At 45.9% G+C, this 21,882-nt stretch overlaps 1 protein-coding gene across 1 annotated transcript; it reads right to left on the bottom strand.

Annotated features, from left to right (window-relative positions):
• Nucleotides 1-450: 450 nt before the first annotated feature.
• HPDL (4-hydroxyphenylpyruvate dioxygenase like) lies at nt 451-1,569 on the bottom strand. Its single transcript, XM_047083065.1, has one exon. It carries the CDS (start codon nt 1,567-1,569, stop codon nt 451-453), a length of 1,119 nt encoding a protein of 372 aa, XP_046939021.1.
• Between the last annotated feature and the right edge of the window lie 20,313 nt (nt 1,570-21,882).

Below are 21,882 nucleotides of genomic sequence, written 5' to 3' on the forward strand. Positions count from 1 at the left end.
TGGGGAGAAGGGAAACACAGGGGAGGATTTGTTCTGTCATAAATTCCTACCTCAAATACTAAATTTATATCTGTATTGTTTCATATGTAGTGAAACAATATAGAAAATCAGGGAGTTAATAATCATAAAATTAGGGGTGGGGTGAAGGGAAATGGGATCAGAGGTCACAAGGAAGGTTCAAAAGTATTGATATATTCTGTTTCCTAATTATGTAATTCCTTTATTCTTTATATCTTGCATATATATTAGTTATAGACTATGTAAGAATATTTCATAGTTTAAAAGAAAAAATAAAATCCCACCTCTTTGGCACCCCAGTGAGAGATTCAAGTTCTGGCAGGTATGGCCCTGGGGACAAAGCCCTCTCCACTCCAAGCCTCCATGGGTGTTTCTCCATTGCAATAGGCCCTGTGCTCCAGGACAGGAGGGTGAACCCAGCCCCAACCCTTCTCAGGTTTCTTGGTTCCTGGAGGCTTGCTCCTCCTGCACCGACTGCCACAGGGCCCGGATGTTGCCCTGGCCAAAGCCTGTCGCCCCCTGCCTCTGAATCAGCTCCAGGAAGAAGGTGCCCTCTGGAAAGAGAGACTTGGTGAAGACTTGAAGCAGAAACTTGCCTTCATCGCCATCTAGCAGGATCCCCTGTTGGGCTAGCCGGCTAGGCTCATGCCCAGCAGCTAGGATTTGCCTTTCCTTGCCCGGCTGCTGGTAGTATGCCTCAGGAGGAGCCAGGAGCTGCCCCCCCGCCACTGCTATCCGTTCAGTGGCTTCTATTATGTTCGGCGTGTACAGCCCCACGTGCTGCAGTCCTGGTCCCCTGTGCCGGGCCAGGAACTGCTCCACCTGGTCCTGTCCACTGGCAGCCCCTGGCAGGGACTCAGCCAGTACAAGGGTGGGGGCAGCGCTGCCTGGCGTGGTCTGCAGGGCGGTGAGCTTCAGTCCCCCTGGCCCAGATCCTGCTGTCACCTCGAGGCCCAGCTCCGGATCCTCACCTGGGCTCAGTGGCAGGTGGCGAAAGTCTAGGCAGTCGTGGAACCAGCGCATCAATGTGGGGGAGCTGCCACAGGTGCAGGCCAGGGTCAGGTGGTCCACGTGGCTGACCCAGCCTGGGCGGGTTGCACAGGACACAGGCCTGAAGCCCGGCAGGAAAGGCCCTCCGAAGCCGGCGCGCTCCAGCAGAGTCAGGCTGAGGTTGCCCACAGGTGATCTGACCACGGCATAGGTGGCGGTGCCCTGAGAATCCCGCACGCTAACAGGGGGCACCGGCACGCTGCAGCCCCGCGCAACCAACGCCCGGGCGGCAGCGCCCGTATCCACCACGTCGAAACACAGGTTGGTGGCACTGGGCACAGCATGACGTGGGTCCAGGCCGTACAGGGGCTCCTGGGGCCCAGCGCCCTCATTCACCAAAAAGACCGCGTCGCCGCTACGCAGGGCCAACTGCCGCCAGCCGTCTGCTTCCCGCACCGCCAGGGGCTGGAACCCGAAGAGAAGCTGCAGATCTTGGGCAAGGGGCTGCCCCGCGGGCACGTGGAAAGCGATGTGGCACAGACGACGGGCGGACGCGGCCATGGCGGTCCAGATGGTGACCCTGCCTGTCCTTCTCCTGGGGCCGTTCACCTGTCCTTGAGAACTGCCGGACTCTCCGTCCCAGGCTTGTCGTCGGAAGCCTGTGGAGTCCAGTTTTTCCCGCAGAGCGCGTTCTTCACTCTTTTCCGGGGAGAAGTCACAGACCCGACCCCCTTAGGGGCTTGCGGTTCTCCCTGCCACGCCCTCTGCAATCCGGGTCTGCCTTGCGACCACCCGGTCTGCGCTGCGCTTAGTGAAAACCACGTGGAGCCAGAGCTAGGGCGGAGCAGGAGGGAGGGGGCGGAGCCCGGGACTCTGCAGACTTTTCCCCTCCCGCCCAGACGCAGTCGCCGAGGGTACTGTAGGGACGCAAGGCTGCTCTTTCCCAGAGCCTCTGGCTGGGCCACACCCTTTGGCACTGAGCCTCCCTTCCCCGCCCCCGGAGATCACAATAGCTGCCTTCATTCGGTGCTGGACGCTGGACTCTCTCATCCTTTAAACCCAGAGCAAAGGGAACAAGCCCTAGCTGGGGGAGAAGCCAGAATCCTTCCCCGTCTCCCTACCACCCCCCAACCCCTCCCGAAGCCCTGAATTTCTTACCAGTGTCATTTCTACCAGTTTTACCTTAAAAATTCTAGAGGGGGCACCTGGGTGGCTCAGTCGGCTAAGCATCCGGGTCCTGATCTCAGGGTTATGAATTCAAGCCTCACATTAAAAAAAAAAAAAGAGTCCTAGAGAACTTTGCCTTTAAGTCTTGATGTTCCTTTAAAACGTTAAAAAGGGGCGCCTGGGTGGCGCAGTCGGTTAAGCGTCCGACTTCAGCCAGGTCACGATCTCGCAGTCCGTGAGTTCGAGCCCTGCGTCAGGCTCTGGGCTGATGGCTCAGAGCCTGGAGCCTGTTTCCGATTCTGTGTCTCCCTCTCTCTCTGCCCCTCCCCCGTTCATGCTCTGTCTCTCTCTGTCCCAAAAATAAATAAAAACGTTGAAAAAAAAATTAAAAAAAAATAAATAAAGAGATACATTTAAAAAAAATAAAAAATAAATAAAACGTTAAAAAAATATATTAAATGTTTTAAGTTACACATTTTCTTACCTTCCCCAAATTGGTCCAGAGAAACATGTTGTACAAAGATAGATCATTTCTATAGCTTCTACAAAACTCTCTTCTTTCTCTCTGATAATTTCTCAACTGCACCTATCTCTTTCTTCAGCCCCACTTCTCTTTCAACAATCTTTTATCCCCTGTTGCAAGAAAGATTTGGAGAAAAATCTGGTGGCTCAGGATCTGAAAGAAACAGCTGCACTGGTTTCCTTTCTCCGGGTCCTGACCCTATTTGGACTAGAACTCAAGCCCTCCTTGCTCTTTGCACCTTCCTGACTGGGTACTGGGCCAGAGAAGTTTTCTGTGAGTGTTTCTGGCCTTAAGACCCAGAACTGTGTGAGATTTGTGAGAATTGTGTGAGACCCTGAATTGAGCTAGTGGCTCTTGGAGGGTTTGGGAAGGGCACTCCAAGAAGGGTAAAGATAAGCAAAAGGTCAGTGAGGAGGGGCACCTGGCTGGCTCAGTCAGTATAGCATGTGGCTCTTGATCTTGGGGTCGTGAGTTCAAGCCCCACATTGGATGTAGAACCTAAAATATGAAGAAAGAAAGAGAGAAAAGAAAAGGAAAGAAAAAAAAGAAAAGAAAAGAAAAGAAAAGAAAAAGTCAAATCAGTGAAGAACATGAGCCAAACCCTTAGAGGAGCAATAGAGCATAAAATTGGGGAGACATTTGGTATGGATACTATGGTTCAAAGCATTGCAAAGGAGATTGTCAGGGAGCTTGATGTAATACCATTGAGTATCATTGGCAAGAGGAAGAAGGCTGTGATGGAGGGACAGGGCTGAGAAAAAGAGGTCTGGCAGGGTGTTCAGGCTTGCAGCCAGGAAGGCAGTACCCAGAAGCTGATCAGTGGTGGTAAAAGGCACTTGGTGTTATTCTGCGGACTAGTAAATTTAGAACATGGGTTCCAAAAGCCAGACAGACCTGGGCTTGAAAACTACCTCCAATATATAGTAGTTGTATGACTTGGGGCAAGTTGCTAACCTTCTCTGAGCCTTAGTTTTCTCCTCTGTAAAAATGGGAATAATAATAGTACCTACTTCATAAGGTTGTTGTGATTAAGGTAGAATATGCTGCAGCCTGGCAAGGGATCTAGGATTTAACCTGTGAGCCTGGGCCTGTTATGTGGGAGCAGGGCAAACAAAGTGGGCTGGGTAGGGACACATGTCACAAGGAGAGGGGGCTGCAGTAGGTCCCAGAATAACAGCCACATTAGGACTACTCCTCTCTCCCTAGGCTTGAGCACTGGGAAGGCACTATGAAGGTCCTGGCTTTGCTGTGGATTCTGGGGGAAGGTCCCTGGGAATAGTGCTCCGTGAGAGCTGGGGCAGAATAGGCTATCTTTTGCCCCCACTATCATGGTCAGGGCCCCAGGTGAGCAGCTCTAGTGCCTCCAGGCCTTTTGGTCCAGCCAAAGGGGTTTCCTCTCAAGGACTCTATGTGTGGACAGACAGAGCAGAAACAGGACCCCTGACCCATCACTTCCCATTTGCTCTTGAGGGAGAGGGTAGATTTCTGAAGGCCAAGTGGGGCTGTTTTAAAGAAAGGGTGATCTTGGTTAGGGCACATTTGCCTTGCAAGAGCACTGTGCTTGACTTTGGCCCTGGGCACAGATTCAGCGCTTAGGAAGCCAGCGCGGTGGGGTACAGTGGTCATTGATGTTGGTCTCCCTCCAGGCCAGACTCCAGTTCCTGCAGCCCTGCTGGCATCTGAGCCGTGACCAACGTAGGACTCCTGTTTCCTAGCAGTCCCTGCGGAACTTTCGCCTAATGGGTCCTCCGTGCCTGGCCGCCGTTGTCTTTCTCCTGGGGATAAGGATGCCAGGGGTGGGCTCTGGAGAGCACGCAGGTCTAAGGGGGTGAGGCGATGGCGCTGCAGGAGACCTTCTGCCACATCTGCCTTCCACAGTGGCCAGGGCAGCGTAGGTGGAGGTGGGGAGTGTGGACCTGGAGCCAAACCGGTGGAGCCACGCCCCTCCTGCAGCTGTCAGTCAGCTTAAGCCCCGGGGCTAGAGGAGGTGCACTCTCTTCCTTAAAAATCCTGACCCCCACCCTGTCCTGTCTCTTCTCTCCCAGCCTAAAAAGGTGGGTACTTGAACTCGCGCGTCTCTGGTCCCACCCCGCCATTCCCCTCCACTCTAGGGCCACGTGGGTGACTATCAGTTGCTGTTTTTAACGTGACCTCTAGGTGTCACCCTTGGTCTCAGCTTAACCCGCCTATCTCAAGCCCCTTCCCCTGGAGGAGGCGGGCCCGGAAGTTCCCGCCTTTCTCGCCCTGCCTCTACCTGATTCCACTTCTCTTCCAGAATGCGGAGTGCTTGTCTTTTTACAAGGGGTGACCTGGCAGACCTTACAGAGAAGGTGAATTTTGTGTATGTATGTATGTATGTATGTATGTATAGTAAAATACACATAACATGGTAATATTTACCGTGTTAACTATTTTTAAGTATACAGTTTGTGGTATTAAGTACATTCATATTGTGGAGCACCTGGCTGGCTCACTCGGTGGAACAGGAGACTCTTGATCTGCTGATTGTGGGTTCAAGCCCCACATTGGGTGTAGAGATTAGCTACAAATTAAATCTTAAAAAAAAAAAAAAAGTACATTCATACTGTGCAGCTATGGTAGGAAACCTTAAGAATCAGTAGGCAGAGAGGGAAAGATTAGGACCTGAGGAGAAAAGAGAAAAGAACATACTTTGGAACAATGCTGGGAGTGTCTGACCACAGCAGACCCTCTCAGGCATAAGGTTCCTCTTAAGAATGTAACAGATATTACCTCCCCCTCAGGTTTCCCTCAGGAATTTGACAAAAGACCTGACTTAAAAGAAGTAGTAGATGGTATGGCCTAAGACCACACCTCATACAATGGAAATGAGCTGATCAAAAAGGAATGACTAGGCCTTTAGCGTTACCTAGCCAATAAAGGTAGAATCTGAGAAGGAACAAGAGGGAAGGGAAGGGGTGCTGACCAGAACCTTATAAAACAAAGGCCCTTGCCTATCATCTCTGGCATTCACTTTCGAATGTCCTCTCTGTAAAGAGAGCTTTCATACTATTCTTCTTTTTTGGTCTTATACTCTAATAAACTTTTGCCTGCTGCTCATTTTGTGTCCACCTCTTCATTCTTCGAAGGGGTGAGACCACGAACCCAGGGTATTGAAAGTAAAAAATCCTGCAACACAGCCATCACTACCATCTATCTGCAGAACTCTTAACCTATTCCCCAGCTGAAACTCTGTCCCCAGTAAATAACTCCCCACTCTCCCCTGCCTCCAACCCCTGGAACCACTAGTCTACTTTTGACCACTCTAGGAGCTTCATATAAGTGAAATCATATACTATTTGTCTTTCTGTCCATCATTCCACCTTAAAAGGATCTAAGGTCACCAATGATCTTCAGTTGTCCCATGGACAATTTTCAGATCTCATCTTACTGCCTCTCAGAAATATTTTATTGCAGTTGACCTGACCCCTGTCTTCTTTCTGAAATACTCTTGCCCTGGCTTTTATAACATCATACTCACCTGGTTTTCCTTTGGTCTCATTATCTCTCCTATGCTCATTTTTAAATGTTGGTGCTCCTCAGGGCTTTGGTTACCATCTCCTTCCAGATGATCCCCGCATTTATGTCTCCCTTCCTAATCTTTCTTCAACTGCTTATTTGCCGGCTTGATTTGGATTCAACATGCCCAACACTGTCCTCCTTCTTATGCTCCCATCTCAGCAGCTGTCCCATTGCTTTCCAGTGGTCCTATTCAGAAACTACATCATTTTTTAACCTTGCTGTTCCTCACCCCTCACCTCTAGTCAATCACCATATCCCTGCCCATTCTATTTCCATAACATTTCTCCAACCATCACCTCCCTCTTCATACCCCTGTACCACCCAAGTGCAAGGTCTCACTGTTGCCACACCACCTGGACACTACTAATTGCCTCCCTGGCTTTAGGTTTACTACTGTCCTAACCAGTCTCCACCCGGTAGCCAGAGTTAGCATTGAAAAATGTAGATCTGATTATGTTACTGTCCTGCTTAAAAACCTTCACTAAGTTCTGCTTGCACTTGGGGTAAAGACAAAAAAATTTTCCCTAGCTGATTAACCCCTGACAACCTTTCCAACTTTTGTTGTCACCACTACCCCCTCCTCCATACTGTAGTTTCTTGAAAGTGTCATGCTTCTTCCCACTCAGAGCTTTGTCTTTGCTGTTCCTTCCTGCCTAGAATACATTTTCTTTCCCACCTGCCTTGTACCTGGCTAACAACTTATCAATCAGTAGATACCAGCTTAAATTTAACTTGTTTGAGGATGTCTTCCAAGACCCCCAAGACTTATGTCCAGTGCCTCAATATTTATAAATGAACAAACTAAGGCCTCAAGGGGCTGATGGGTGATTATCAGACTACAGGGTTGTTTTTTTTTTTTAAGTTTATTTATTTGTTTTGAGAGAGTGCATGAGAGGGGAAGAGAGAGAGCAAAGAGAGAGAGAATCCCAAGCAGGCTCTGCACTGTCAGCACAGCGCTGGATGTAGGGCTCAAACAAACCATGAGCTTGGGACCTGAGCAGAAATCAAGAGACAGTCCTTAACTGACTGATCCACCCAGGCGCTCCCATACTGCAGTTTTTAACATAACCTCTAGGTGTCACCCTTGACCTCTGCTTAACCAGGACTTGGCTGGGAACCAGGAATGAGGGGCTGAGTAGGTACAGGGCCTGGCTGGTCCATCCAGCTGGGAAAGGTTATTGGAAGCCCAGCTTCTTCTCTCAGATCTGACACCTTCTCCATCTGCTCTGGGTCAGCTGCCTTGATAGGGTGACCAACCATTCCTGTTTTCCCAAGACTGAACTTCCAGTGCTCCCAGGTAGTGGAAATTTCAGTGTTAAAACTGGGACAATCCCAGCCAAACCAGGGAAGAGGGGCCAAAATGTTCATATCTGCATGAGACTAAGGTCTAGGTCTCGCAGGAGAGCTTAGCTATAACCCAGCCAAGCTCATCACAGTAACACCACTGGTGTGCTGACCTTGCAGGCTGGTGGTTGTAAGAATTTAGGGACCGAATGTATATATACTTTAAATGAGCATAAAGGACACACCTATGTCTGACAATGCTACCATTGGTTGAATGCCACTGGGCATAATCCATATATATTGTTTCTAATCCTCACAGAAATATTAAGAGTACAGAAGATAATTCCTCTTTTGGAGATGAGAAAATGAGACTCAGAGAGGTTAAGTGACCAGCCTAAGTCACACAGCTATTTAGAAAAATAGTGAAATTTAAACCTATGTCTATCTGACTACAGAGCTCCTGCTATTTTTTTTTTAAACATTTTTTTTTAACGTTTATTTATTTTTGAGACAGGGAGAGACAGCATGAACAGGGGAGGTTCAGAGAGAGAGGGAGACACAGAATCTGAAACAGGCTCCAGGCTCTGAGCTGTCAGCACAGAGCCTGACGCGGGGCTCGAACTCACGCACCGCGAGATCATGACCTGAGCCGAAGTCGGATGCCCAACTGACTGAGCCACCCAGGCGCCCCATCTCCTGCTATTTTTAATGAATCTATAGCCTCACCATTTCCCTCCTGCTCTGGTCTTCATTTGGGAGTCCAGGGGGGTGTAAGTAGGAGGTAAGAGGCAGGTGTGGGTAGAAGAGATTGAGGAAGAGGCCTGTGGTCAGGTGTATGTGGGGGTCCACATAGCATAGACAGTTTGCCTGTCCACACATAAGTGGGCTTTGCCATCTTGAACTGGGTATGGACATAGCCTGGGGATCTCCAGGGAGGCCCCTTCACAGGCTGTTGTCTTAACACCAAACTGTGTCCTCATTGAGGAGCCAGGGTCATGTTTTCCAGAGTCCAGGATGAACCCAGCCAGTTCTTATTTGATTGCAAATGGACATCGAGACATGGGAGATGCACAGGGGAGGAGCCATCAGAGGCTAGCCATAAACTAGAGGGACAGGTGAGGGGTAGGAGGATGGGTGGAATCTGTGAGAAGTGTTATGCTAAGCACTGTGCCTTGCCCAAAGTGTGGGCTCAGTGAATGGTTGCAATTAATGATACAGCCAGTTGCTTCTCTTTCCTAGAGATATTGTAAGGCTGAGCTTTATTTTTGCCTAGGGATTTATTTAGGAATGGAGCTGCTTTTTTATTGTTTTTAGAGGTGGGGGTGGGTGGGGGGAAGAAAGGCAGAGGAAGAGAGAAAGAGAATCCCAAGCAGGCTCCATGCACAGTACAGAGCCTGATGCGGTGCTTGATTCCACAACCCTGTGATGATGACCTGAGCCAAAATCAAGAGTTGGACACTCAACCGACTGAGCCAGCAAGGTGCCCCTGAGCTGCTTTTGAATACTAAACAAGAGTTTGTTGTGTAGAATTATGTGCAGAGGACTGACTTTGTTTGAGTAGCAGTATGGGCAGAGGCCTAACTGGGCTGGGCAGTGGTCAGGGCCCTGATGAGCATTGGTCTGGCAGCCAAATGTCTACTGTACAGGAGGTTTAATAAGACCTTGGATTCCGTTACATTAGAAAACAAAGAATTTAAACTTTTCTGGCAAGAAGGTGATTTGGGATATGTAGTTTCACTTTATTTCCTTGGTGATGTCCAAAGACTGTTAGGGTACAAGATCTGTCCCCAGATCTGCCCAGCCCCTGGACCTGGTATGGCTTGGTGCCTTGTGGCCAGGTTCTGCCCATGGCTCCACTCTGCCAGTCAAGTCATCAGACAGCTGGAACTTTAGGAAGTCCTCCCCAGAGCTGGGCTCTCTGCTTTTCCCTCGCTGGACTGCCACCTTCTACCAGAGAACCGGGCCACATATACTGGGCATAAAGGCAGGCTGGGGAAGAGAGAAACTATCAATTATGCAATTAGTCCTTGTATGCAGGACTCTTTTGTCCGACATTCTAAAAATACCTCACATATTCCAATTTGACTAAAGGGAGAAGGATTTTGTGAAACAGTCACCAACAATGTATCATCCCACTGATGTGGGGCCTCTTGCCAGTCACTCATGGAAGACAGTAACTTGGTGCAGTGGAAAGCACGTGACTTTAGAGTCAAACAGAATTGGGTTCTGCTATGTTCTTGCTGGGAGACTTTGGGAAAGTTACACAACCTCTCTGAGTCCTGATTTCCTCAACTGATAAATAGGGATAATAATAATGTCTATGTCACAAGTTTGTTTTGAGGTCTAAATTTGTTATGCAATGTATATAAAGCCTTAAAAAGTATGATATTCATTGAGTATGTATTATGTGGCATGCCATGTTTAAGTGCTTTATAAGCATAGTATGGACTCATTTAGCCCCATGAGTTGTAACTTTCATTGTCTGTGCTTTATATATGCAAAACTGAGACTTGAGAAGCTTGAGTAACCTGCCCAAAGTCCCAGAGCTGATAAATTGCAGACCTAGGATTTGGACCCAGGCAGTCAGGTTCCAGCTCACGTGTACTTAACTACCAAGCCATGATGCCATATGGAGTAGGGCTGAATAAAGAACAGCTATTATGATCATAGTAATTTAGTATTAAGTGCTTTTTATATCTATGGTGCTAAGTGTTAATTATTAGCATATTTGGATGCAACATCTATCCTTTTTGTTCCTATTTTTTCCACAGCCATGGCAACAAAGAGCCTTGTGCTCACTACAGCAGAGCATTCTGCCTTTGTCCGATCCAGTCCGGTGCGTCAGTCTCTGCAAACAACAAAAGATGTGGCCACTGACCGCCTGCCCCTGCCCCCATCAGAGGACCAAGGGAAGCTGAGGCCTCTCTGACTGGAAGCAAGCTAGGAGAGCAGCAGACAGGTACAGAGTGGCAGACTGGGAGCAGGGCTTACAAAAGGGAGGTCATGCTTAATAAGCCTGATTAATTTCTTTGAGTGGCAACAATGCAAGCGGACAGGGGTGAAAGGAGGGACAGTAATTCATCCTGATTCCAAGGCACAGGAACGCTGCTAAAACCAACACAGAGGTTTTGTGGAGATGCTGCTGGGGCCTGGAGGGGCTCAGCCTTGGGGGCAGCTGGAAGGAAACTCGATGAGTGGCTCATGGTGACCTAGTGAAGAGGAAACCCAGAGCAGGGACAGAGCATAGCTTGCCCAAGCCATCTAACCAAGACACCAATCTGACAGGACACTTGCCTGTTAATTCCCTTCCAATGGTTTCCCACTGCCTAAATATTGTATAATGTGAATGATAATGAAATAATAAAAGATGCATTTATTTGATACTTAGTATATAAAGGGTACTTTACAGAGGGGAAACTGAGGCAGAGAGCTAAAGAAACCTGCCTGGACACGCAGTTAATACACACTGAGACTCCAACCCAGTCTGCTCTCAGGCCCTGTGCTGACTTCCAACTATAGTCCCAGTCCATTTATAACTGTGTTCATTGGTGCATCTCTTCCATCAGACAGGAAGCCCCTCTGTAGCAGGACCCATAACTGACTCAATCTGCAATGTTAGCCCTCAGTAGATGTTGGTTGGTGATGCTGAAACTCCTATGTCCTTCGTGCTTCTCCCTCCAAACGTTCTCCCTAGGTGAGTTCATCCATGCTTTTGACTTCAATTCTCACCTCCTGGAGGAAGACTTCTAGGGAAGGCATTATGGTTGACTCCCTAACTTCAGTTCCACCCCACATGATTACTGTAAGTCCATCATATTAATTCCATCCTTCTTGCTGGTAATAATCAGCTTAGAAATGGGGCTATGCGCTGGTCCTATCCAGTGAGGCTAAGGGGACATTTATTGGGGGGGCTTCTGGGAAAGGTTTCCTCACTTCTAGGAGAGAACCACTGGAAGCAACAGTGACTCTTCTTCCTGGGAATATTGTCAAGTCTGGATGTGGCCTGGAACTAATGCAGTCGTATTAACAGCTGAGGATGAAGCCAACAGCAGGGATGCCAGAGCGCAGAGCTGGAAGGAGTCTTTGTCCTTGACAGCACTCAGTCTGCCAACCCCAGAGGCCACCCTAATGCTGAACTTCCTCAAACAAGGGAAATTTTAAATATTGTCACTGCTGATACCATTTAGAGTGAGCTTTCTGATATTTGTAGCAGAAAGCATTCTTAGCGATACAACCAGGGAAGCATTATGGCTTTTGTGGTCCCCTTCCTACAGAACAATTTCTTTTTAAATTATTTTTTATGGGGTGCCTGGGTGGCTCAGTCGGTTGAGCGTCCGACTTCGGCTCAGGTCATGATCTCACAGTCTGTGAGTTCGAGCCCCGCGTTGGGCTCTGTGCTGATGGCTCAGAGCCTGGAGCCTGCTTCCAATTCTGTATCTCCCTCTCTCTCTGCCCCTTCCCTGCTCATGCTCTGTCTCTCTCTGTCTCAAAAATAAATAAAAACATTAAGAAAAAAAATAAATATAAATAAATAAATTATTTTTATGATTGCATTGGCATAAAGATGCATATATTAATATTGTACATTAAAACCTCTCTTTTAAAGTTTATTTATTTGGGGGGGGGGAGGGACAGAGAGAGAGGGAGAAAGAGAATCCCAAGCAGGTTCCACATAGTGCAGAGCCCGATGTGGGGCTCAAAGCCAGGAACTGAGAGATCATGATGAGCCCAAGTCAGACGTTTAACTGACTGAGCCAGCCAGGTGCCTCTAAAACGTCTTTGATTTAAAAGTTTGTTTTTACTTCTGATTTAAAGAAGAGTAAAGCATTTTTTTGTGTGTGGGTTTCTAGAAATATTGGGGAACTAATGTGCCTAGTTGGCCCTGGATACAACTCCCCAATATCCATCTCTAGTCCATACTTCCCTTCTGACCTTCAAACCTTCGCATCTACATACTTATATGATAGTTCCATGTGGGTGTCTTACCTTAACATGCCTATGTTAAATTATGTGTCTGAACACATAATTTTGCACACACCTTCTCTTTGTCCAGTGTCCCCTATCTGAAGAAACTATGCAACACCCAGCTAGTGGCACCAGTCAGAAATCTGGGACCTCAACTTCTCTCACCCCATGCCCAATCCATCACCAAATGCTGTCAATTTTCCTTCTTAAATGATTCTTAAAAGCATTTACTTGCTTCCACTTCCACTCCTATCTCCACTGCTATTGTCCTAATCCGTGTTCCCAGCATCTCTTGCCTAGATTACTGCCATGGACCCTAATGGTCTCCCTATATCTCATTCTCCCTCTCATTTTTTATCTGCACTGCTCTCAGAAAGATCTTTTTGGGGCTCTTGGGTGGCTCAGTCGATTAAGCGTCTGACATCCTTTCAGGTCATGATCTCAGAGTTCATGGGTTCGAGCCTCATGTCAGGCTCTGTTCTAACAGCTCAGAGCCTGGAGCCTGCTTCCGATTCTGTGTCTCCCTCTTTCTCTGCCCCTCCCCCATCGCACTCTGTCTCTCTCTTTCTCGAACAAATAAACATTAAAAAAAAAAAGGTCTTTTCCTTTTTTTAAAATTTTATTTATTTATTTTTAAAATTTTTTTGAGAGAAAGAGCATGAATGAGGGAAGGGCAGAGAGAGAGGGAGACACAGAATCCGAAACAGGCTCCAGGCTCTAAACTGTCCGTACACAGCCTGAACTGCAAGATCATGACCTGAGCCTAAGTTGGCACTTAACTGACTGAGCCACCCAGACGCCCCAGAAAGTTTTTTTCAAACTGCAATCCTGATCCCATTATCCCCTGGTTAAAACCTAATGATGGCTTCTGTTGCTCTTGTGACAGAGACTTAAACCTTTAGTGAGACCTCGGAGGCCCTGTTTAGCCTGGCTCCTGCCTCATTTTGTTCTCTTGTACTCTGCGAATGTTCTTCCCTTAGCCCCTCAAACACAAAGGCTCTTTCCTGCCATAGGATCTTTGCACATGCTGTTTTTCCATTTTCTACTCCTCCTTCAGTTTAACTATACTTTCCTAAGGAGGTCTTCACAGACCCTTCAGTCTCCTATGGGCATTAGCCAAGTTTCTTAACTGCCTGATGCCTCTGTTTTCTCATCTGTAAGATGAAGATGATAATAATGCCAAACTCATAGGTTTGTTGTGAGGATTAAATAAAATGATGAATGGGAACCACTGTGGGGTCAGACTGGTGCATTGTTCTGCGTGTACAATTGTCCTGTTCTCTGCCTGGCTTTCTAGATGTGAAAAGTAGTGGAGACGCCCTCCCCAATTCTAGGTGGGAAGCTTGGGGTAAAACAAGCCCTAAAATGTGAAGGTTTCAAGGAAGAGCATCTACACAACAGCACTCGAAAATTTCTAAGTGATTTGGAGCTCCTGGTGGTGCAGCTGGCTGAGCATCTGACTTCTGCTTAAGCCATGATCTCACAGTTCATGGGTTTGAGCCCAACTTGAACTCTCTGCTCTCAGCACAGAGCTTGCTTCAGATCCTCTGTCCCCGCCTCTTTCTGCCCCTACCCTTCTCATGCTCACTCTCTCAAAAATAAATAAAAACATTAAAAAAATTTTTTTTTAATTTTTTTTTCAACGTTTATTTATTTTTGGGACAGAGAGAGACAGAGCATGAACGGGGGAGGGGCAGAGAGAGAGGGAGACACAGAATCGGAAACAGGCTCCAGGCTCTGAGCCATCAGCCCAGAGCCTGACGCGGGGCTCGAACTCACGGACCGCGAGATCGTGACCTGGCTGAAGTCGGACGCTTAACCGACTGCACCACCCAGGCGCCCCTAAAAATTTTTTTTAAGGTGAATAAATTATATAAACAAAATTTCTAAATAATTTGAATGAAACTGAGGAGCTAATTGTGCCAGGGAGTCATTGACAATGCCTGGGTTGGGCTGGAGGTACTCAGAGGAGGGAGAGATCAAAACAACCCACAAAGGTCAGGGAGAGAGGGGAGGTCAGCAGGAGCACACCACATTTCTGTCAAATTTCCAAATGGCCTGTAGCCTCTAGAACAAAAGATACTGGTTGCAATGGGGTCTGTGTATCAGGCAAACCTGGGCTTCCAGCCTTACCCTGTCACTTATGGGCTGGAGGATCAGGAAAGTCACTTCACTTCCCTGTGCCTCAGTTTCCTTATCTATGAAATGGAGCTAATGAACTTACTTTGCAGGGTTTGTAGGAGGGTTAAATAGAACTTTATTAGTTTGCTTAGGCTGCCATGAAAAGTACTATACAGGCTACCTTAATTTATTGTATGTTGCTTTATTGTACTTTGCACATACTGTTCTTTACAGATTGAAGGTTTGTGTTAACGTTGTGTTGGGCAAATCTATTGGCTCCATTTTTCCAACAGCATTTGCTCACTTTGTGTCTCTGTGTCACATTTTGGTAATTCTCATAATATTTCAAACTTTTTAATTATTATTGTATTTGTTATAGTGATATATGATCAGTGATTAGACTTACTGAAAGCTCAGATGATGGTTAGCATTTTTTAATAAGGTATATATATATATAGTTTTTTAGACATAATGCTATTGTTCACTTAGTAGACTATATTATAGTGTAAACATACTTTTATATGCAGTGGGAAACCAAAAAATTCATTTGACTCTCTATATTGGAATATTCACTTTATTGCAGTAGTCTGGAACTACACCCACAATATATTTAAAATAGGCCTGTACCACAGACTAGGTAGCTTAAACAACAGAAATTTACTTTCTCACAATTCTGGAGGCTAGAAGTCTGAGATCAAGATTTCTAAGAGGTTGCTTTCTTTTAAATCCTCTCTCCTTGTTGATGGCCATCTTCTTCCAGTGTCTTCACATAGTCTTTCCTCTGTATGTGTCTGTGTCCTAACCTCTTCTTATAAGAACAACAGGAATATTGGATTAGGGCCAAGTCATAGGACTTCATTTTACCTTACTTACTTCTTCGAAGGCCCTATTTCCAAACATGGTCATATTCTGAGGTAATGGGGGATTAGGATTTCAACATATGGATTTTTGTGTCACATAATTCAGCCTATAACAGGGATATAGACATATGTCAGTAACCAGCAAACAGCAAGGACTCAGTTATGCTAATTACTGTTTTGTCCTAATGGGAAGAGCAGACAATGGCAGTGTATTCAGAGAGTCCCAGAACTCCATAGATAAATAAAGCTTTCAGCCTTAAGGCACCTCTTGACTTTCTTAAGCACTGGGGCTTTCCTCTGCTCCTTGGGGGTGGGAATTGTGATAAATCACATCATGTCTGAAAGCAACTGAAACTCTAGGAGTTAACTTTATTTTTAGTATATTGATTTAGCTAAAAAAGTCCGAAACATTATCTGCCAATCCCAAAGTAATTCAACCCTGACAATATCTGCCTGCAGACTTTACTAAAATGGACCTATAATTGATCTCAGTAGGTAGCCCAAACTTAACCCACTGAATAATCAGTGTTTACCAAGTGTGAGTTTTTGTGTCAGATGCTGTGGAAGACACCCCCCCCCCCCCAAAAAAAATCCAGGACACAGTCCTTACCTCTGGACCTAGAGGTTTTCATTGGGGTGTTAGTTCCCATCAGGAAAAGATAATAGAAAGCAGCCTCTGATGTAAGCAAAGTGAAGGATCAGACAGTTTGAGATGCCTGTGAGACATCCAAGTGGAGCTGCCCAGGGGTCAGCTGGATGGACACCTGTGGAGCTTCAGAGACTGGTCTGATTTAGCGATATAGGTTTGGGAGTCACTGTAATAGAAATGAAGCTGTGGGGGAGAGTGGCATCTTGGAGGGATAGTATGGCATGTGTGGAGACAAGAGGGCCAAAACCAAGTCCAAGTTTTTTGGGAGAGAGAATCTGATTGGCCCAACTTGAGTCCAATCAGCTGAGGTTAAGGGGTCAGAGTCAAGACAGATAAACGTGGCTGCCAAGCCCCAGGGTCCCAACCTTGTAGGTAGATGGGGGAGAGGGCATTCTTTGAGAAGGCAACACACATTGTCACTGCTGTTAACCCCTCTGAGAGACTGCAGCAGGCAAGATGTGCTACCAGGTGGCTCTGGCCAAAGTAAAGCTGTGAACGCTGAAACCTCCCTCAACAATGGAGGCTGGGATGTTCAGAGAGCATGGACAGGGCTGGAAAGAGTTTTTATTCCCTTATCCCTTCTGTTGGAAGAATAATAGCCCCTCAAAGAAACCTGTGTCCTAATCTCCAGAACCTGTGACTATGTTATATTATATAGCAAAGGGGAATTAAGGTTGTTAATCAGCTGACTGATTTTGAGGTGGGCCCAATACAATCAGAAGGGTCTTTAAAGAGTGGAAGACAAGGCAGAAAAGGAATCAGAGTCAGAGAAGGGGATGTAACACCAGAAGCCATGGCTAGGGTAATTCAATGCAAGAAGGATTCAATCTACCATTGATGGCTTTGAAGGCAGAACGGAGCCATGAGTCAAGGAGTGAGGACTGCCTCTGGCCGCCAAAAAAGCAAGGAAATGGATTGTCTCCTAGAGCCTCCAGAAGGACACAACTCTGCCAATAACCTTGATTTTAGTTCAGTGAGACCCATTTTGAGCTTCTGACCTCTAGAACTATAAGATAACAAATTTGTATTGTTTGAAGCTGTTAATTTTGTGGTAATTTGTTATAAAAGCAATAGGAAACTAATACACCCTCCTGGCTATCTAATTCCCACAGGGGCAACAGTAAGAGTCACTTTTCGATCTATGTTTCTTTTTATCCCTTTAGATTATTCTCTATTTTCTCTAAGATCTGCTAGACTTTTCCCAATTTTCACCCAGGCAGAGGCCCCTTTGAGGACACTGCTAAATCCTGAAGCCCAAGAACATGCCTCCCCAACACCATTTGTTTTTTCAAGGACTGTCCCAAATGCCACCTTTTGCTTGAATCCTCATCATTTTTCCCAATGGATAATCTTTCTTCCTCTCAATTCCTGTGGCAAACCCCTCACTGAGACACTTGTCATCCTGTCTTATACATTCAAGGCTTTGTCTCCACTCTTCTAGGAGCTTGTATCTGTTTATCCTTAGCTGTTTTAAATCACCAGCCTTTGTAATTAGGCGAAGGCATGTACTTGGTTCCCAATTTGGGGAAGAGCTCAGCAAGAGATAAAGAACAGAGATGTGTTGTTCCCCTAGGACTCTAATCTCAGCTCCTTGCTCCTGCCAGTAGATGATGTCAACCACCATGAAAAGACAACAATAAACCCTGTGTTGAAGGCCAGCCAATAGCTGTTTTACTCACCATACTGGCTATCTCCTGTACTTTCTTCATACCTTCTAGGCCCTCCTTTGACACCACCATTGCAGGGAACCAGCTTCACACAAATGTCATGTGACAGCACCTCATCTCGGCTTCTCCATATATCTTACTTGCTGTCTCAGAGGTTCTGTAAGAACCACCTGGCATTCATATTGGTGCTCTGGGAAGTGTGAGGGTTTACCACATCATGAGACAACCCTTGACCAAAAGGAGAGGGGAGTTGAAGGATAAATGCTCCCTCCTCTGGCATATGGGCAGACAATTTTGAAGTGGTTTTTCACAGCTCTTCAGAAGGTTCCAACAAGATCAAGCCCCAGTTTCCATAGCTGTGATCAACTCAGGTATGCCCTCTTGAATTAGCTTTCCTTCTTTTGTGTTTCCGTCTCACTAGTCCTCTACTTTGGTCCCTTGGATTACCTCCTAAAGTAAACTATCTGCATGTGAACATGAGGTTGTACTTTCTGGGGAATCCAGCCTATGATGCCTACCTTGTGGTTGGAGTTGCACTTGTGTCACATGACTGGACTGACCAATGTTAAGCAGCCTGAGGCCATTTTGAGTGTCAGCCTTGTAGGTCTGACCCCAAAACAGAATCTGTAGGAATCACTTATCTTCATGTACCATCTCACCTAGATGCAGCAGCCTCTGAGTTCCCTTTTTTGGACACATTTTGTGGACTAAATGCTAAGCCATCAATAATTTCAACAAAAGTAGAAAGAGACTCAGGCTATACCTTACTCATTTTGGCATCTTCTGTAGTTTATTACGTGTATCAGGTGCTCAATCTGAACAAGCTGAAGTACCACACCTATTACATAGCTCCTTTCGATGTTTCTGGAGAAATGGTGGGTCTTTTTTTTTTTTTTTTAATTTTTTTTTTTTCTTCAACGTTTATTTATTTTTGGGACAGAGAGAGACAGAGCATGAACGGGGGAGGGGCAGAGAGAGAGGGAGACACAGAATCGGAAACAGGCTCCAGGCTCTGAGCCATCAGCCCAGAGCCTGACGCGGGGCTCGAAATCACGGACTGCGAGATCGTGACCTGGCTGAAGTCGGACGCTTAACCGGCTGCGCCACCCAGGCGCCCCAAGAAATGGTGGGTCTTTTTGTCTGCTCCTGCCTGACACATACTGTATAATAACAATATTTATTGAGTACTAATTATATTTCAGATATTGCTTTATGCACACTATCCTAGTTTTATTAACAGCCTTCCCTGGTAATAGGTACTCTTAATATCTCTATTTACAGATGTGAAAATTGAGGTTCTGAGAGGTTAAGTAATTGCCTAAAGTTGTACAGTAAATAAATAGTAGAGCCAGGATTTGAATTCAGCATTTCTGAACCCAGAGCTCATTCTTTTTTTTTTTTTTATTTTTTTAAAGTGTATTCATTTTTGTTTTTAAAAATTTTTTTTTGTTAACGTTTATTTATTTTTGAGACCGAGAGAGACAGAGCATGAACTGGGGGAGGGTCAGAGAGAGAGGGAGACACAGAATCTGAAACAGGCTCCAGGCTCTGAACTGTCAGCACAGAGCCCTACATGGGGCTCGAACTCACGGACTACGAGATCATGACCTGAGCCGAAGTCGGCCGCCCAACCGACTGAGCCACCCAGGCGCCCCAAAGTGTATTCATTTTTGAAAGAGACAGAGAGAGGCAGAGAGAGAGGAAGACACAGAATCTTTTTTTTTTTAATTTTTTTTTCAACGTTTATTTATTTTTGGGGGGGACAGAGAGAGACAGAGCATGAATGGGGGAGGGGCAGAGAGAGAGGGAGACACAGAATCGGAAACAGGCTCCAGGCTCTGAGCCATCAGCCCAGAGCATGACGCGGGGCTCGAACTCACGGACTGCGAGATCGTGACCTGGCTGAAGTCGGACACTCAACCGACTGCGCCACCCAGGCGCCCCAGGAAGACACAGAATCTAAAGCAGACTCCAGGCTCTGAGCTGTCAGCACAGAGCCTCACACAGAGCTTGAACCCCTGAACCCTGAGATCATAACTGGAGCCAAAGTCAGATGCTTAATCGACTGAGCCACCCAGATGCCCCTCAGGACTCATTCTTAATCACAATGATCTACTGGTAAGAAAACAAAGACTATTAGGGGCGCCTGGGTGGCTAAGTCGGTTAATATGTCCGACTTTGGCTCAGGTCATGATTTCACGGTTCGGGTTCGAGCCCGGCATCGGGCTCTGTGCTGACAGCTCAGAGCCTGGAGCCTGCTTCGGATTCTGTGTCTCCCTCTCTCTCTGCCCCTCCCTTGTTCATGCTCTGTCTCTGTCTCAAAAATAAATAAACATCGAAAAAAATTAAAAAAAATAAACAAAGACTATTAATATAAGGATAGACATCAATGTGATAGAATTGAGAGCCCAGAAATAAATCCATATATATATATATATATATATATATATATATATATATATATTAGGGAGCATTGGCTCCCTAATCCATGGGATGAGGTCATTATTGTAGAAATAGCTAAGTGGAAGCCCCGGAACTTCCTCTTTCTGCCAAGATAGTAAATCAGAAGCAATGCTGAATTTTAGGGGGAAATGCAGAGATTAGTGCAACATCAAATACTTGAAACATGTAAGAATGGTGGTATCTAGCATATCCGCATTTGATTCACTCATTGGCCGGGGAAAAAGTAGAATAGATATTGGAGAATGACTGTAGATTTTAATAAACTTAATTAGGGTGTGACTTCAATTACATGTCCTTTTATAAAAGAGATGTTTTACTGGAATATATCAAGAGCCCCTAGCACGTGTTATATGACTAATGCTTTTTTTCTCCATACCAAGTTGTAAGAACAACCATAGTGGCTTACTTTTACCTGGCATTGTCAATAGTACATGTTTACTGTCTGTCTCAGTGCTATGTCAGCTCTCAATCTCTGCCATATCCTAGTCAGCAGAGATCTTGAATGTCTTGATATTCCACAAAACATCATTCTTGTCCATTATGTTGATGATATTATGCTGATTGGATCTGAGGATAAGAAACTAGCAGTTAATTTGGAAGCCTATAAGATATATATAAACATGAAGTGTGAGAAAAATCATAGGGGTCTGCCACCTCAATGAAGTTTCTGGGAATCCAGTAGACTGAAGCATGCTGAGATATCCTTTCCAAGGTGACAGAAGAGTTGATGGATAGCCTACCATGACAAAAGAGTTACAATGATTGGTAGACCTTTTTGGATTTTGGAGGTAATATATACCATATTTTGAGTTGGAATCATCTAAGGAATCACTCATAAGGCTGCCATTTTAAAATGAGGAACAGAGCAAGAAAAGGCTCTGCAACATGTCCAGGATGTAAAGTAAGATGTTCTTCTATTTGGTCCTTATGATCCAGCAGATCTAATGATACTCAAGGGTCTCCAGCAAATAACAATGGTGAATAAAATGTTAGGTAAGCACCAGTAGGAGAATCATAGTATAGACCTCTAGGATTTTGGAGCAAATACATGACCTTTCATCATCCACCCCAGTCCATGTTTTTTTTTTTTTTTCTTTTTAACGTTTATTTATTTTTGAGACAGAGAGAGACAGAGCATGAACGGGGGAGGGTCAGAGAGAAGGAGACACAGAATCTGAAACAGGCTCTGAGCTGTCAGCACAGAGCCTGATGCGGGGCTTGAACTCACGGACTACGAGTCATGACCTGAGCCAAAGTTAGCTGCTTAACCGACTGAGCCACCCAGGCGCCCCTCACCCCAGTCCATGTTTAATGAACTCATGGAAAATGTGGCTATGATAGTAGGGATGAAAAGTCTTCATGGGCTCAAAAACATGGACTGCCCCTTAAGGAAGCTGACTTGACTACTGCTGCTTTTGAGTACCTAATCTGCTAACATGATGTTAACACTGAGTCCTCAATATGGCAGCATTGCCTAGGGGGAAAAGCCAGCTACTTGATAGCAAGCTGAATACATTATATCTCTTCCATCATGGAGAGGTCATAAATTCATCCTCAGGGGAATAAACATTTTATGGATATGGATTTTCCAACCCTGCCTGTAATGTTCTCTCAACTCCACATCTGTAAACTTTC

This window comes from Lynx rufus, unplaced genomic scaffold, assembly GCF_022079265.1.
Source record: "Lynx rufus isolate CCGP_SWC_20201006 ecotype Redwood Valley unplaced genomic scaffold, mLynRuf1.p SCAF_2, whole genome shotgun sequence".
Taxonomy (NCBI): domain Eukaryota; kingdom Metazoa; phylum Chordata; class Mammalia; order Carnivora; family Felidae; genus Lynx; species Lynx rufus.

Bases quoted from the DNA above. Each gene is read 5' to 3' on its own strand.
- HPDL (XM_047083065.1), bottom strand. From the start codon at position 1,569: ATGGCCGCGTCCGCCCGTCGTCTGTGCCACATCGCTTTCCACGTGCCC.